This window comes from Neopelma chrysocephalum, unplaced genomic scaffold, assembly GCF_003984885.1.
Source record: "Neopelma chrysocephalum unplaced genomic scaffold, ASM398488v2 Primary Assembly neopelma1_122, whole genome shotgun sequence".
NCBI lineage: Eukaryota > Metazoa > Chordata > Aves > Passeriformes > Pipridae > Neopelma > Neopelma chrysocephalum.
This window is the reverse complement of record NW_020897784.1, coordinates 371,999-387,585: the sequence shown is the minus strand read 5'-3', so window position 1 is coordinate 387,585 and position 15,587 is coordinate 371,999. Positions and strand designations below refer to the sequence as shown.

Genomic DNA, 15,587 nt, shown 5'->3' with positions numbered 1-15,587 from the left:
GATTTCTGCCCTTACCACCCTCTGAATCCAGACAGGCTCACAAGCTGAAATAATACAAACAATCAGCCCTTTTAATTGCTGGCTGAATTATCCTGAGTATGCAGGGAGCAAATTGAGGCATTTCACAGGTTCCCTTCCCACTTCTCCATCCTGTGGATGTCAGGCGTGGTCTGGTGCACAGTAGTGGTGCCCAGTAACCCAGCTGGGGGTCTCTGTTTTGGCATTCACAGATGAGCCACCATTCCCAAGGATAACAGGTTTTGTGGCTCTTTGCTCACCTCTGTCCTTCCCGTCTCACCCACAGGCCATTCTGTGCAGCTGCTTCATCCCAGGGTATTTTGGACTCTTCCCTCCTAAGTACCATGGGGTGGTGAGTACCTTGTGGTCTGGAGACCCTGTCCCAGGTCAGGCCAAGGGCCCCTCTAGGCTGTGCTCTTTCTCCAGTGGTGGCATTAGGGATGTTTGTACCTGTGTTTGCCACCAAAGTTGCTCAGTGCCATGTTCCCACAGTGCCTACAGAGGGAAGAAGGTGCCCCAAAGTCTGACCTTACTGCAAACAGAACCAACCCTCTCACAAAATTGTCCATCTTCCCCCTGTCCCCAGGGTTGGCTCAACTCCTTTCTGCTGCTCTTCCCTCCCAGTTAAAGAGTGCTTTTGTGGCTGGAAGGGAGGAGGTGGTGGGTGTGGACCTGGACCACACAAAACTGTGCTGCTCCTTCGAAGGGCATCTCTGTACTCCCAGAGCCTCAGCCTGGGCAGGGAAGAAACCCCAAATGGGACACAGCACTGCTCTCCCTGACACCAGGAGGGCCCAGGGTTCCCTGCTGTCTCTCCTAGCGTTATGTGGACGGGGAACTGGCCCTGTGGAGAGCTGATTTCGTGTCCCAGAACACCATCACCGTGTCTGCATTCGCCGGCGAATACGACATCTGCCCCCGGGACAGCGCCGCCGCCTTCTTCAACTTCCAGCTCTCTGACTGCACTTTGCACCTCTCCATGAGGAACCTCTGCCGCTTACAGCACCTTTTTCAGGTCCCCGAACGCCAAGTGAGCTGCTCCTACAGGTACCCAGAGCCACAAGCCCCCTTTTCTCTGGCCCAGCTGCCCTGACTGGCGCCTCCCCCCTGCAGGTCATGGACCGGTTTTTTGCCTCTGGCTACCAGGACACGGTCTGCTTCTTAAAAAGGCTGAGTAAGTGACTGGGAGTGAGGAGCAGGTAGGTTGGGGGCTTCTCTCACGTTTTTGGGTTGCTGACAGAAGGTAAGAGATGCTGCCAGTGCCCCCAGAGGGTCCTGGGCAGAGGGATCCCTGCATCTCTGGCATTATAGGATTATTTGACTCCCAGCCTCTCCTGAGCTCCCTGTTCACTCTCTGGTGATGTTTGATCTTTTCTCTGCCACACTGGGCGTGGTAGAACTTTCTCCCAGGGAACGCAGGCCCCCAGGACCTGGACAGAAATGCAGACTTAAGTGCCCTGTGAGGTGTTTGATAACCCACTGATCACAAAGCAGCAAAGTTTGTGATCCCTGATCCCCAAACCCAACTCCAATTAACCATGGGGTCACCAGTATCCCTGTTTTCCAGTCAACCCTGGTCATGCCTCACACTGCTGGAGAACAGCTTGTTGAGGAACAGGCAGTGAGAGCCGGATTCTCTTCCCAACAGTTGATTTCCCTGTAGATTACTTTGAGGGCTTTAAGCTTTCATTCACCAATGGATCATGTCAGAAGGGTGAGGAGACCCTGCACTTGAAGCCAGAACTGAGAGAACTTTGCTCCAGAGCCACAGACCCTGAGGAGGTCACTGAAGAGAATCGAGGGACCACCCAGGCAGAGGATGAAGAGGAAGCCCCACATCACCTTCGCCACCCCCAGAAGGGTAAAGAACCAGCACTTCCTTTACCCCACCAATTTTCATGAGCTAAGTGACACTTGGCCCAGGGCTGTCACTGCCCAAAGAGGTTCTCTGGGACTTTGGAGGCTCCAGAAAAAATGTGAGGACATCAGGAATGAGTAAAAAGGCCCCCCTGGGTGAGAGGTTATTAGTGAGGCTTTATGCTGAACCTGTTTTAGGTGAGGATTAAGGCTTGTAGCTGGCTCAGAAGGGCTCTTTGGAAAAGCAGCTCTTTCCATGGAGAAAGCCATTTATTTACTCAGCTTGCAAGGTAATAACAGGTTCTGTCCACACATCCTTTCATTAAGGGTGTCTCAAGGGTTCCAGGGTCAAATCCAAATTTCTCCTTAGTCACTCTGGTTGCAGCCAGAGAAATTCTGAGTGCAAGGAAGGCACATCAGAGCTGCAGGTAAACCTCTACCTGTATCATTTTTGAGCAACACAAGGCAGGTTTAGATCCAAAACTTGTAGTTTTCTGCAATCCTATGCAAAATAATGCCCTCTCCCATTTCAGCTTTGAATGGAAAACCAGTGAATCCTCAGCATTTCACTTCCCAGTTTGTGTTATTATTACTAGAGAAATACGAAGAAGTATCTGCTGGAATGCAACCTTTTTTACAGTTTTATTATTTATTTCCTTTTTCTTTCTGAGTCTTTCAACACTTCAGAATTTGTCAGCTTAGGTGAATTGACACAGCTTTTTCAACATGCTGATTATTTAAAATGTTGCCACATAAATAAAAAGTAAAAAAAATACCCGAATATTGTTCTAGGAGGACCACACCAAATGAGGAATATGAAGTGGAAAGAATAGGACTGTTACCCTTCCAGCTCTAAAAATAAAAGCTTGAAAAACATAAAATAAAAGCAAGGAAGATCTTTCCATTGAAAACAAATCAGGTCTAGGCCCACTAAAAAGTGCAGGACACAGTATGAGGCTGTTGCTTCCATGGTTGCATTTTTAAAGGCTCCATCAGTTCTGAGCTACATGGAGCTTTTGGAAGCAACACAGTAGGAATGAGGCTTCTTTGGACTCCTGGACTATCAGGAGTCTCTGTCTCTGGTTTGCAGCTGGGCTGCAACATTTTTCACTGAAATCAGGTTACCTGTGGGAGGAATCAAAACTCCTTTGTTAGGCCAGAGAGCAACCAAGAGGTGAGTCTGGGCTCTCAGTCTCCAGAGGAGAAACACAGGAGGTTTTCCTTATCCAGGAAGGAAAAGCCCTGATGTTCTAGGCCAGGAAAAGGCTGTTTTATTGTTTATCTGTGCAATACTATAATATCACTGATATTGCCAAATCAGCAGGGGGATAAACTTGTGAACAACTTGTACCTGATTTCTTGAGTAAGTCCTGTTTCCAAAGGACACAATCCACAAGGATTTGCCTCTCTATCCACATGCCCAGCAGGACAATTGCACAGGGAGTTGCACCCTCCTTAGTCCTTGGACTAGAAGCAGAATCTGGCATAAAGCACCTGCAGCCAACAGCCAGAGCCACAGGCAGGACTGAGCACAGGCTTGGTTTTGTTTGACTCCATTGCTTGGATCAGATTCTGGGATTCTTCCCTCCCCAGAGCTGGAGGAGCTCCTGCTGTTTTGGGATGCCTCCAAACTCTCATCCCATCCACCTGAGGCTTCACATTTCTGCTGAGTTCAATGGGGCAAACAGCAGCACAGAGGTGGGAGGGCAATATTTGAGGGATATCAAAACCTGCTTATCCTGTTGCCCTTTGGATAACAGGAGGGAGGGAACAGCTCTGCTCAGGTGCTCCAATCCAATTTGTCTCACAGGAACTGCCAGAAGTGTCTGTCAGACAGAATAATGTGGTTTTCCTCCCTTTAGGACCAGGCCAGCCACAGAAGAGCATTTTTGGCCTCGCTGCTGCCTTTAGCTCCAGTTTATCTTTCAAAGAGAGAATGAGCAACTTGCAGCCCAGCCTGAAGGCAGAGCCTGACCTGCACTGAGGAGCACAAGGATGTGACAGTGACAGTGACATCACCAGCACAGGCAGGACCACAGCCCCTTCTATCCCTGCCCCAGACCTGGTGCTTCCCATGACCCACCTTCAAGGAGGCATTCCAGAGTGGATCTATCCCTGGGTGCAGCTGGTTTCCAGTCTGCTTCCTTGGGGTGAAACAATGTCCTGCACAAGGTGATTCCAACTGATGCCAACCTTTATCCACTGCCCCTGGCAAAGCCTCCTGCTGCCCTCAGCTCCAAGCTTGTGCAGAGGAGGCAGCACCAGCTGTGCTTCCTTGAAAAGATGAGGGATTAATAAAGCAAAAACCAGCTGATTTGAATATTGAGTTGTTAAATATTCCTCTCTTAGCAAATCTTTGCAGGTTTGGAGCAGGAGGGCTTTTTGCTGGGACTGTTTTGGTTTGAGTGTTTCTTGTGGGTTGTTTTTTTGTTGAAGTTCTCAAAGTGTTACTGAGTTTTTATGACTAAGCATCAAAGGGGCAGGTGGGACACACTGGGCAGTTCAAACCGTGCTCCTGTTTGTGGCTGAGATTTGCAGACACATTTAGTAGATTTGGGTGTCCAAAAAAAAAAAAAAAAAGAGAATTTTCTTTGGGGGATTTTAATTCCCATTTGAAGTGTAAGTGCTTGAGGCTGACTGAAATGGGAATATCCTGCCTGGAGGTGGTGGTGCTTGCTAGGGAGCCCAGGACCTTTCCTACCCAAACCATTCCATGATTCTATGAAATAAGCATCCAGGTTTCTTTTTGCAAGCTCATTCCAGAGAAAATATTCCCAGGTCCCTGATTTCAACCAAAGATAGCAGAACCTGGTGTATTAATCTTTCACAGAGCATTCAGAGCTAACTTTGGATCTGTTTTTATCAAAGCAGCCTTCAGCTGCTCCCCACATTCATGCCTGCATTCCCCAGGGCCCTTTGGATGAAACTTCCCTCCGTTCCCTTTCCCTTTGTGCAATTAAACAAGCTCTTTATTCACATAAACAGCTTGTGCTGTTGGGATCCATTTGTTGTCCATCAGGAACCAGCAAACGGGGGAGACTCAGCTGGGGTGAAGCCAATCCATCAGTCTCTGATGTGCAGCACGGATTTGGGATAATTAAGAGAGCTGCCAGTTAATTCCCTGTACAGACCAGCGACACGGGGGGTGTTTGCCTGGGCCCTGCACTGTGGGTGGCTGCAAATTACAGACAAGTCCCTGAAAAGAACTAATTTATTTGTGAAATGTCAGGGAATGCACAGACTGCAGGACTCTGAAGTAGGAGGAGGTTAATCTTCAGGTTTCTCCATTCTTCTCCACAGCTGCGAATTCGAGGGGGATCCAAATGTTCTCCCACCTCCACAGGCAGGAGAAGCAGAGCTATGGGGGTGTGTGAAGCTCAAGGATAGAGAATTGGTAAAGTAACTTCAGAGAACTGGACAAAAATTGGTTCCTGCCCAGTGTGATGCTCCCTAAGGCTCCTCCCTTGCTCTGATGAAACTGCTCTGGAAGTTTTTGAGTGGGAGGAAAACACTCACAATGTGGCATTTCACGGCAAATTCCTGCCCTGTAATCTGCATTAAAGGAAGGGATGGGAGGCTGCTGGTGATGAGGAGGGAGAGAGGGGAGGAAACAGGCGCTGGGCTGTGGGTGCCTGCAGGTGAAGCTGCCCAGTGGCTCCTGCAGCCTGTGCTGGGTCACAGGAGCAGCACCAGAGCTGTGCCTCAGCTGTCGTGTTAGAGCAGGTCAGGCCTGAGCAGGGACAGCAGCACTGGAGGCAGAATCAGCTCCCAGGTGGGAAAAAAACACCCTCCAAAATACTCCACAGGAAGCCAGCAGCCGTGCTGGTGTGTGAGAGGAGCTCTGGTCTCACCCATCCCTTCCCGAGGCAGCGTCGGAGACCCCCAGGGCCCATCCAGGACAGTTACCTGTGGGGACAAAGGGACACCTGAGTCAGGATCCACGGACCAAGAGGGATGAGCAGCCCCAGGGGTGTGTGACACCAAAGGGCTTTCTCAGAGCTGAGCAGTTTGTAGCTGTGTGGAATCTTTCTGGGTGAGTCTCCTTCCAGCTGCTCGTGAAGGAACTTGCAAGCAGGTTTTGGGGAGATATGACTTAAAAGCTGTCGATGTGACAAGTTAAGTGCCTCAAATCCTTGAGAGTTTAGTGCCAGAACATCTCTCAGGATCCTGGTGAACGTTCCTGATGTGGTGCCAGGACAAACCCCAGCAGATAAATATCTGGAACACGAATATATTGCAATAGGGAAGCAGCACTGAGCTGTTTTGTACCTCCTTTGAGATATCAAAATAATATCATAGGGGGAAAAAAAATAGCTACTTTTAATGTGGGCTACTCCAGATTTGGAGATTTTAGCCTTGCTCAGCATCAGTGACCCACGGGTGAGGTCCCCCAGTGTTTCCCTCCTCTCCCTTTGCTGAGGGTTTGCATCCCCTGAGCTTCTCACCTCCTGTCCACGGCTCTCTTGGGCAAACCAGGCACCAAGGTTTGGAGGAGTTTATGGAGTCCTTGTACCAGGGAGGTGACACCTTCCAGCAGCCCCCACACCTTCTTCACCCTGCAAAAGGAAAATAAACAGACTGAGTTTAACGATGGGCAAAGGCAGGAAAAGGTGTTAATGGTAAATGCACACTGGAATAATCTTTTCTGTAACCAAGTGATCCTGTGGTGTTCCCACCAGCCACACCCAGTCTCCCTGAGAGTTTGCCTTCAGGGAACACTAAATCCCTTCATGTGTCCCTTCAGCTGTCTCACCACTGCTGAAGCCACGACCCCTGGTTTGTGTGTCATTCTCTGGTGCCTCTCTCAGGATGTTCTTACCCCTTCCTGAATAAAGCTGGAAGCCTGTATGGCTGCAACAGGATCCTGGCCAGGGGATCCTGCAGTCCATTCATCTGCTCCTTCTTCCACAAGCCTGTGCCCAGAAGGAAATAAAGATCAGTAACAGAAATAATCAAATAAATGCAAGAATTCCTCTTGTCCAGCTGCAGCTCAGGTAGATGCTTAAGCCCAGACCCAAGTCCAGCTTGAGCCACTCTTACAAAGCCTCTTTGTGAGCAGCTACTGCAGACGTAGAAATATTTACTATAATAAATAACTCAATAGTGTCTTAAATATAACACTGCTCCTCTTGAGGGCTGCAGCAGCCCTAAACCCGAGCTCAGCACCCCAAATCCTCTACCTGGCAGGAAATAAGGAGTCAGGCTCTCAGGGACCCTCCTGCACAGGCCGGGGTGTGTCCCCTTGGACTGGGTGGAGTTGTTCTTCCCACAGGTGCTGCCGAAGCGGAAATTGCCATCGAAGTAGTTGAATCCAAAGGCATCTGTGGGACACGGAGAGAAAGGGATGATGTTTGTGTCTGTCACACTCTGAGGCTGCCCATCAGCTCTTGGGGTGGCACTTACTGTTCCTGTACAGGAAAAGGGCAGTGTCCTGGTACCCCTGGGAGAAAATGTCATTCAAGACCTGCAAGGAGAAAGACTTGAGGTCACTGAAGAGCCCCAGTCCAGGCAGGGCAGGATCTATCCAAAGCTGTTTGACCATGGAGGGTCGGGATGGCCCATTTGGGAAGGCAGCAAGCACAGGTTGGTTTCCAACCACAGAAACACTGGTCGTGGAATCACAGAATGGTTTGGGTCGGAAGGGACCTTAAAGATCATCTCATTCCACCTGGTCCTTTGCAGGTTGTGGACCCCCACCCCAGGTTGACCACCCATCAGCAGTGTCCCCCCCCAAATAATGTCCTGCCATAACAGTTGGTGCTCTCCCCCACCTTTGAAATCTGATTAATAAGTGGCGGAGGTTGAGCTGAACCCTAAAGCTTGGGAAGGCAGGAGCAGAATTGATTTCTTTTAACCAAAACAAAGCTGGGAGAAGCCCTGGTGGGCTCACCATGGTGCTGGGTGGGAAGAGAGCGTAGCTGATCCTGCAGAGGTTCTCTATGGAGATCTGGACGCTGCCGTTGAAGATCTGGAAGCAGAAGAAGATGGCAGGACAGTCCCGGGGGCAGATGTCGAGCTCTCCGGTGAAGGGGGACACGGTGATCACGGGCTCCTCCAGGCTGGACACGGGCTGCAGGCCGGTGAACCCCCCGTCCACGTAGCGCTGCGGGCAGGGGCAGAGGGAGGGTTTGCCTTGAGGGTCATGGCAGTGCCACCAGGATGAGAACCAGCAGCTCCACGGGTGACATCTCCCACCACGAACCAGTCCCAGCACGTCCTCTCTTCTTTCAACAGCGTCTCTTCCCACCCTCCCTCTTAATCCCAGGCTTTACGAGCTCCTTCAGCTGCCCTGCCTGTGGCACCCAGCCAGCTCCTCGACCAGGTGCTGTAATCCACAGCAGTTAGTCAGATGGGAATATAATTATTTTAATTCACAAAGCTTTGTAAAAAAAAAAATAAATTTGGCGGTTGTGAGCCAATTCAAACATCACCAAACGCACAGTGTTGTATAACTTTCAAGTGCTGAACTCGAGCAGTAGGGCCCCCACTTTAATAATTGTCTGTAAACCCCTGGGGGATTGCTCACTGGGCAAAGAAAATGTCATTTGCTGTGTCCCAAAAGGAATCTGAATTTGCCACCCACCTCAGTGGGATTTGAGGTTGCAGCTGATCAAATTGAATGTTCATGAAGTGACAGTGCAGAGGGGCCTCACACAGCAATCATGGACCCAGGGAATGGCTTGAGTTGGAAAGGACCTCAAAGCTCATCCTATTCCACCCCCTGCCATGGGCAGGGACACCTTCCACTAGCCCAGGTTGCTCCAAGCCCTGTCCAACCTGGCCTTGGACACTTGCAGGGTTGGAGACCTTAGAGCCCCTTCCAGTGCCTAGAGGGGCTCCAAGAGAGCTGGAGAGGGACTTGGGACAAGGCCTGGAGTGACAGGAGAAGAGGGAATGGCTTCCCACTGCCAGAGGGGAGGGTTAGATGTGACATTGGGAAGGAATGTGTGAGGGTGGGGAGGCCCTGGCACAGGTGGCCCAGAGAAGCTGTGGCTGCCCCATCCCTGGAAGCTCTGGAAAACACTGACATGCTCCTCCTTCAGCCAGACAAGCACAGGGTATGAAAATGCACAGGGTTGGGGGAGGATCCTCCCACAGACTCTCGGTGTCTCAGCCATGCAGGTCTGCACCTGATCTCAGTGCCACCTGCACTGCAGGCAGACCCTGCCCAGAATAAGTGGATTGTGTCTCTAATTCCTGAGCGTGGGATTCCTCTCATCTCACGTCGGAGATCTGCAAGGCAAGACTGAGTCATCCACACTCTGTCTGTGGGCAAAGCAGGAGAAGCCTCTCCAGATGGCAATTCCACCCAGCTATCACCTTAGGATGGGATGGAGAACAAGCTGAAAGGCTTTATCCTCCTCCATTAACTAAAGAAAAAGCCTGGACATACATAGTCCACCCTGCTCAAGGGAACGTAAAGTTCAAACCCAAGAACACGCTGCTGGGAGCGTGAGTTTTATTGGAAATTCACTCACCACTCCTCGGTAGGATGGAGGGATGAATCCACAGTAAATAGGAAGGAAGCAGCTGCAGAGGAGAGCCTGGGGGAGGAGAGGGATTGCAGAAGTCAATGTTCTTGTCAAAGTTCCCCTGGACAAAAGCTGTTGAGTGGGTGCCTGAAAATTCAGCCTTGACAAAGTCTGGAGCCAGGCTGTCAATGCCACCTGGACTGTGGCAAGAAGAAAGGCTTCAAGAAGGGCAAAACAGCTCATTTCGTTAAAGTTGAAATAATTCTCTTGAGCAGGGCAAAGCACTTCAGATTTTAATTAATTTTAAAAATTAAATTTATTTAAATTTAATTAAAATTGATTTAATTAAGCTCTGCCAGAATTAATAGGTGTAAATCTACATATCACTGTCCAACACTGCCCTGTGAGAGTGGCAAAGTGAAGCTTGGGGGCCACTGTTCATCTTTGCAGGTTTCTGGACAAAACCAAGACACCATCACAACTCATCCTCATCCTGCTGGGATTTGTCAGTGATAAAGCCACTGCTGTGGCATTTGCAACTATTTTCCAGCAACCCCTTCAGCTGGGAATGAGCACCCTGGGCTCCTGGGCTGCCTAGAAGAGGCACCACGGGGTGAACTCCAACATCTCCATGGAGTTGCCACCCTCTACTGTCTCCCTGTGACAAGCAAGTTTAGGACCTCACAGTCTTTACCCCGGGATTCTTCCCCCAGATAATTAACCAGATAATTTACTGTTTAATCAGCTGCTTGTTGTTTGGCAGCAGCTTTGTCCACCTCTTTCCTCCCAGGAAAGTGCTGAGGCAACAAGGAAAACCACTGCCAATGGGATTTGGCTGAGGAGAGACCTCTCCAGAGAACTGAGCACTAACAGAGCTCTCAAAGAGTCACCAGCACTAATTAGAGCACCAACATCAGCTTCATGAGGCTGGAAAGAAACCTGCTGCTTTTTTAGCATGATTTGTTCCTGTCTGACTCCAGACCTCAGATCTCCCTCCCTCCAAGACTCATGGAGCTCATTGTGGTGGGACCACAGCTCTGGCAGAGCTTCTTGAGACTCTCAGTAGAAAATCTGGCAAGTGCTATAATGTTTATTACTCAGGGTAGAAAACAGTGCAGTTAAAGACACCAGCTTAGGTTCCTCCACCCCGAGCAGTAGGCAGAGATCTTCCTCAGCACCAGAGGAAGGACTCTGTACCTGAATGAGCTCCTCTTTGGAGCTGAACTCCGAGGCCATGACATTCTGGCCATCTGCCACCCGTGTGAGTGAGATGTGCAGCCTCCCTGAAGCCAACTGGTAGGAATCCTCTGGGAGCATTCGCTGCAGAACAGCCTTGATACTGGCCAGCAAGCTGCACTTGGGAGAGAGGGGGCCCAGGATGGTTTTCCTGACTTCTGCTGCCAGGGCAAAGAAAAATTCCTTTAGGTCATCTGAAACAGAGACAGGGGAAAGACAGAGAGAAAGTCAATATCCCTGCTGCCCTGTCAGTTACATTTTTCATCCTGTTCTTAACACTCTTCATAAATAAAGCCTCTTGCAGCCCTTCTGTGTGACCCCAGGATGACATTGCTGGGGAATGTCGTGGCAGGGCAGAAAAGGGGATGTCACCCCCACAGTGTCCTCAAAAGATAATGTGCTGCTGAGTGTGACCCCGTCTGTGAAATCCCCGTCTGCACCGGAGACAGGTGCTCAAGGGAGGGATTAGGGAAAGGTTCCAAAGAACTCTGCAGACAGAGTTATAGGTGCCAATGTGACTTGCACGACACGTTCCTGCCTTCCACCTCCAGTTTTCCAGCTGCCTGGGGGAGATGGGATGGCTCAAGGATGAGGATGAGGGGCACCTAACTCTGTTTAGGGCTTTCCTGCAAGCCAAGTGTCCTGGGACTCCCCGCTCACCTGAGCTCCCCCAGCCACCTGTGAGATGGTGTTAATAACCATTACATGTGTCTGCACATCCCAGGAGCTGGATTAAAGGAGCAGGGCCCCAGCAGAGCCCTGGCCAAAGGCTCAGGACACCCTGGGTTTTAAAGGCTGTGCAGTGATGGGGAGGAAGAGGAGTGCAGCAAACTCCTGATCCCAGGGAGGGAGTTTGGACCGTTTGCTGACATGGGGAGCTCCCCTGGGGGAATATCCCACCTTGGGGGTTAAACCCCTTCAGCAAAAAGCTCATGTAGCTCCAAAAGAGCCATCCTTGCACCCAGGGGAGCTCCCTCGAGCCCTGCACAGGCACAAAGCCTCAGCACCACGGCTTTGTAGGGGCAGAGGTTTCCATGCTGTCTCATGAGATTGCTTGGACAGACAGACAGATTAGATGGAGTGTCCCGAAGGCACCTGGAGCCACACAGGTATTAAGAGGGGTTATGTGTGTGTGTGAGCGGATGTTGAGGCCATGTGGTGATGATTAGTGTTTGTCAGGGTCACACGGGGTCCTTGGGGATCCCAAAAGAGCCAGAGACACCCCAGGGAGGTGGTGCACCCACAGGGCACTGTCTGGCTGCTCTGTATCCTGGGAATGAGGAAAATGTGGAAAAACTGCCCACAAGCTGCTGGGCAGGAGGGGAGAGACGATCCCAGCTTGGGGGCTTTGGTTCAGGGCACTCAAGGGATGACCCTGGCAGCAATGCCATGTCTGTCCCTGCCTGCAGCAGCTTGGTGACCAGGCGTGTCCCCAGGGGTGACCTGTGGGGTGGCAGAGGACAGACTGTCTCGGGGAGCTCAGACCTCCTCACCCAGCCCAGGTCAGGGCAGGGGACAGGGATCTGACCACGGCCACCCCACAGGACACCAAACACACCTTTCACCCTCTTTTTGCCCCAGTGTGAATTTGACAGAGTTTGTGCCACTTTCATTTTCCTTATTAGAAACCCAACCAGCGTCATCACCACCCAAAATGTCTCTTCTTCCCCTGGGGAAGGTATTTTGAGCACGAGATCATCTCAACCCCTCTAAGTGGAGGGTGCCTTTCACCCCCATGGAAGCAGAGCCCTGTTTCAGGACTGGTGCCCCCAGCAAGAGCAGTTCCTAAATTTATTTACACTGCTGGACATCCCCAGCTCCATCCATTACACCAGCATGAGGAATCAGAGAGGAAATTTTGGGGCCCTTGCTGATTTGTGGAGGAGTTCACCCCATATGGGCAGAAATGTTTATTTCTGCTTTTTCTAAATATATATATATAAATATATATATATATATACACTGCTGTTCCATCAGGCACATCCCACTGATGAGCCCTTGAGCTTTTACCACAGGGAAAGATGCTCCACTGTCTGGAAATGGGAATTGCACCACATCTTCCCTTGTCCTGGGAAGGTTGGGTGGGATAACCCAAAGTGACATGCAAACAGGGCTGTCACCTCTACGGATACCTGTGAACCCCACTCATGCCCCTTTGTTGCTAAGGAACCCAGGGGACCTGATCCATAGGGACAAAGGGGCTTTACATGGGCATATCCCATGGAGATGCCAAGTCTACAGCCATGTAGACTTTCTTTGGGACACATCTCAGCACTCCTCAGACCTCGTAGCAGAAGGGAAGTTCGGCTCCTTCAGCAGGAGCAGGAAAATGAGCCAATGGAATACAGGCACATCCAGATTTCCCCACACAGGCATCTCCCCCCCATCTGACAGTGAACATTCAGACTGTCACAACCGGCTGTTTCACCTCACACCACCCAAAGTTGCTCCAGCTTGGCTGCCAAAAGTGACAACACCTCGGATTTCTTTAGTGCCTCGATGAGCGATAGGAGTTACACCAGCCTTGCATCCCTGCTGCCAAATACCCCTGAAATCCTCGGGAATGACAGAACCCTCTTACTCTGCATTTTGGGTGTTAGAACCACTGTCTTTTTAGTGTTAGAAAACAAGGCCTCGCTTTATTTGCAGCTCTGGGTGTGCATGTGGCCAACAAAAATCCTGCCTCCACCCAGACACCAACACGTCATTTTTTCACCTGTTTATAAATTTTTAACAAATTTAAAGAAATTAATGTTCATTGGTTCTAAATCACATCATTCCCTTTCATTAATTAGTATTCTAGCCACTATTGGTTATTAATGTCTCACTGCTTGTGCTAATTAGTTCATACTTTTAGTCTTTTTAGTATCTTTAGTGGGGACTTTCTGACACAAATATTGAGCCTTTTTTAGACTTCTTTGTTATCTGCTGGTTTCTGCAAAGGTCCTTGTTTCCAGATGTCCAGTTTCAACATCATTCACTCACAGGCTTTGTTCACTGAAGCCTATCAAGGTTAACTTTAAAACTTACAGTTTTAAAACTTACAGTTTTCCCAAGCTGTGCTCTCACAAAAGTTGCTTATGACAACTTCTTGCTCTGTGCTGGCTAAAAGCGATTTAAGGCCTAACACACAACCTGTGATTAATGAAAACAACTAATTAAAAGGCTCATTAGGACCATTAAAAAAGAATTAGAAAAGTTGTATCATTTGCAACATCCCCGACAGCACTTCAAGGCACCGTTTTTGAAATAAAACTCTCCACAGAAAGGAAATGGAGGTGAGAGCTGCCTTACCCAGGCCAATCCCGCACACGACGGCGGCGGCGATCAGGGACCCAGCTGATGATCCATAGACCTTGCCCGCAGATTTGAGGAGCTCAGGAGCCAGTTCCAGGAGGGACTGCACCACCCCGACCTGGTACAGGGCCAGGAAACCACTGCCCGAAAAGGAGAGCGAGAAGGGGGTGCTCGGATCCCGCAGATCCTCCACAGCCATCCCGGGATCCGAGCGCTGGGTCTGGCTCGATGTCTCGGGTTGTCCTTTTTCACCAGGTGAAACTCAGGCTCTCTTCTGCTCTGCTCCCTCCAGGCTCATCTCTGGTGCAGAGGAGTCCAGAAGATGGATTTTCTGCCTCCTTTTATGACAGCTCCCCGAGGCGTTGAGATTCCTGAGCTATTTTAATTGCTGCCTGTGCTAAAAACAGAAATTTTCCCCTGATCAAAACAGCTCTTATAATCCTCAACCACAGCCAGGCTGATGCTCAGGGCTGAGTCAAGGCTCTCCTCTCATTCCAAGGGGTCTGCAGTGCCCTGGGAGCTCTCCCAGAGATAGTTCTGATGTTCCCGTGCCCGTCACAATTGGAAACATCCATGCAAAAATTCCTCTTTGCTTTGTGCTTTCTTCATCAAAGGGTGTTTTCCTAAATAGGATTCTCCATTAATCCTGGCTTAGGCACAGCTCAGTACTGAGTGAGTAAAGGCTTGTATAAGACACTTAAAGCCAGAGGGTGTTACACAAGGGGTGGATGCAGGGCTGGGTTAGGTTTGGAAATATTCCTTATATTTGCTCCCCATTTAAAAGGTTTTTCCTTGCCTGACTCTTGGACATTATTTGGGGGGTGCAAAAACCAAAGAGCTGGGTTTGTTTTTCTCTCCCCCTCCCAGTGACCTCCTACAGCAGCACCACATTCCCCAAATCTGTGGTTACAGAACCAAAATCAAAGTGCATTTGGGCTGTCTGCATTTCCTGGGGGATAGTGAAAAGAAAAAAACATGGAGAAATTCAGTAGATTCCTTATTTCTTTTCAGCCTTAATGCTCCAATGCTGCTGCCAACATACAGAATAAGAATTGCCATTTTCAACAGATGTGTTTAATAAATATTGGTAAATACTGTGTGTTTATGTTGTCCAAATCCATACAGCCTGAACTGGATGTGAATACTACATATGTTGAAATTAAGGATTTGTCTACACAACAGTGGCACGTGGGTGATGACAGGCTGAAGGAACAAGCTCTCCTTCCCCATGTCATGCACCAGCCTGGCCAGGACAATACAGGGAAACAGAGGATGGTCCCAGCATCCTGATACAAGCTTTGCAGTGCAGTTTCACCCCCAACTTTTATACATTTTAACTTGTCCTCTGCAGCCATTGCTGTGTCCCCATGACAAGAGCAGAGGGAGCAGAGATGTGCAAACTGTCCCTGGGTTGAAATGTCACTGGTGGACATTGTCTGAACCCCAGGTAAATGTGACAGCACAGCCAGGGCAGGTCTCTGGTGCTGCCTGGATGTCAGGACACACAGCAGCAAGTTCTCAGCTCCAAGACATATTGAATAATTATCTGAGTTATCCTGGAGGTGAACAATTGCTTGAATCAGGGCTTTCAGATCACAGCCTTACTGGAGCTTCTCGTTTCTTGTCTTTCCAGTGTTTGATGTTTCACGTTATCCCCTCCTTGGGTGAGTCTCCCACACATTCCAGCCTTTCCACCTTTTCAGCCTC

The 15,587-nt window shown here is 49.8% G+C and overlaps 1 protein-coding gene across 1 annotated transcript; it reads right to left on the bottom strand.

Moving 5' to 3' along the window:
• Window positions 1-5,730: 5,730 nt before the first annotated feature.
• On the bottom strand, window positions 5,731-14,469 carry PNPLA1 (patatin like phospholipase domain containing 1). The gene is made up of 9 exons (XM_027697713.1): window positions 13,878-14,469; window positions 10,545-10,777; window positions 9,354-9,419; window positions 7,766-7,978; window positions 7,279-7,339; window positions 7,056-7,196; window positions 6,695-6,788; window positions 6,321-6,431; window positions 5,731-5,781 (listed from the first exon to the last, which is right to left on the bottom strand). Exons 1-9 carry the CDS (start codon window positions 14,077-14,079, stop codon window positions 5,778-5,780), a joined length of 1,125 nt encoding a protein of 374 aa, XP_027553514.1. The 5' UTR covers window positions 14,080-14,469; the 3' UTR covers window positions 5,731-5,777.
• Between the last annotated feature and the right edge of the window lie 1,118 nt (window positions 14,470-15,587).

Bases quoted from the DNA above. Each gene is read 5' to 3' on its own strand.
- PNPLA1 (XM_027697713.1), bottom strand. From the start codon at position 14,079: ATGGCTGTGGAGGATCTGCGGGATCCGAGCACCCCCTTCTCGCTCTCC. The intron at 10,778-13,877 runs GTAAGGCAGCTC...TCTCTGTTTCAG, and splicing joins CGTGTGCGGGATTGGCCTGG to ATGACCTAAAGGAATTTTTC. The intron at 7,979-9,353 runs GTGAGTGAATTT...CCCTGCCCGCAG, and splicing joins CTCCATCCTACCGAGGAGTG to CGCTACGTGGACGGGGGGTT.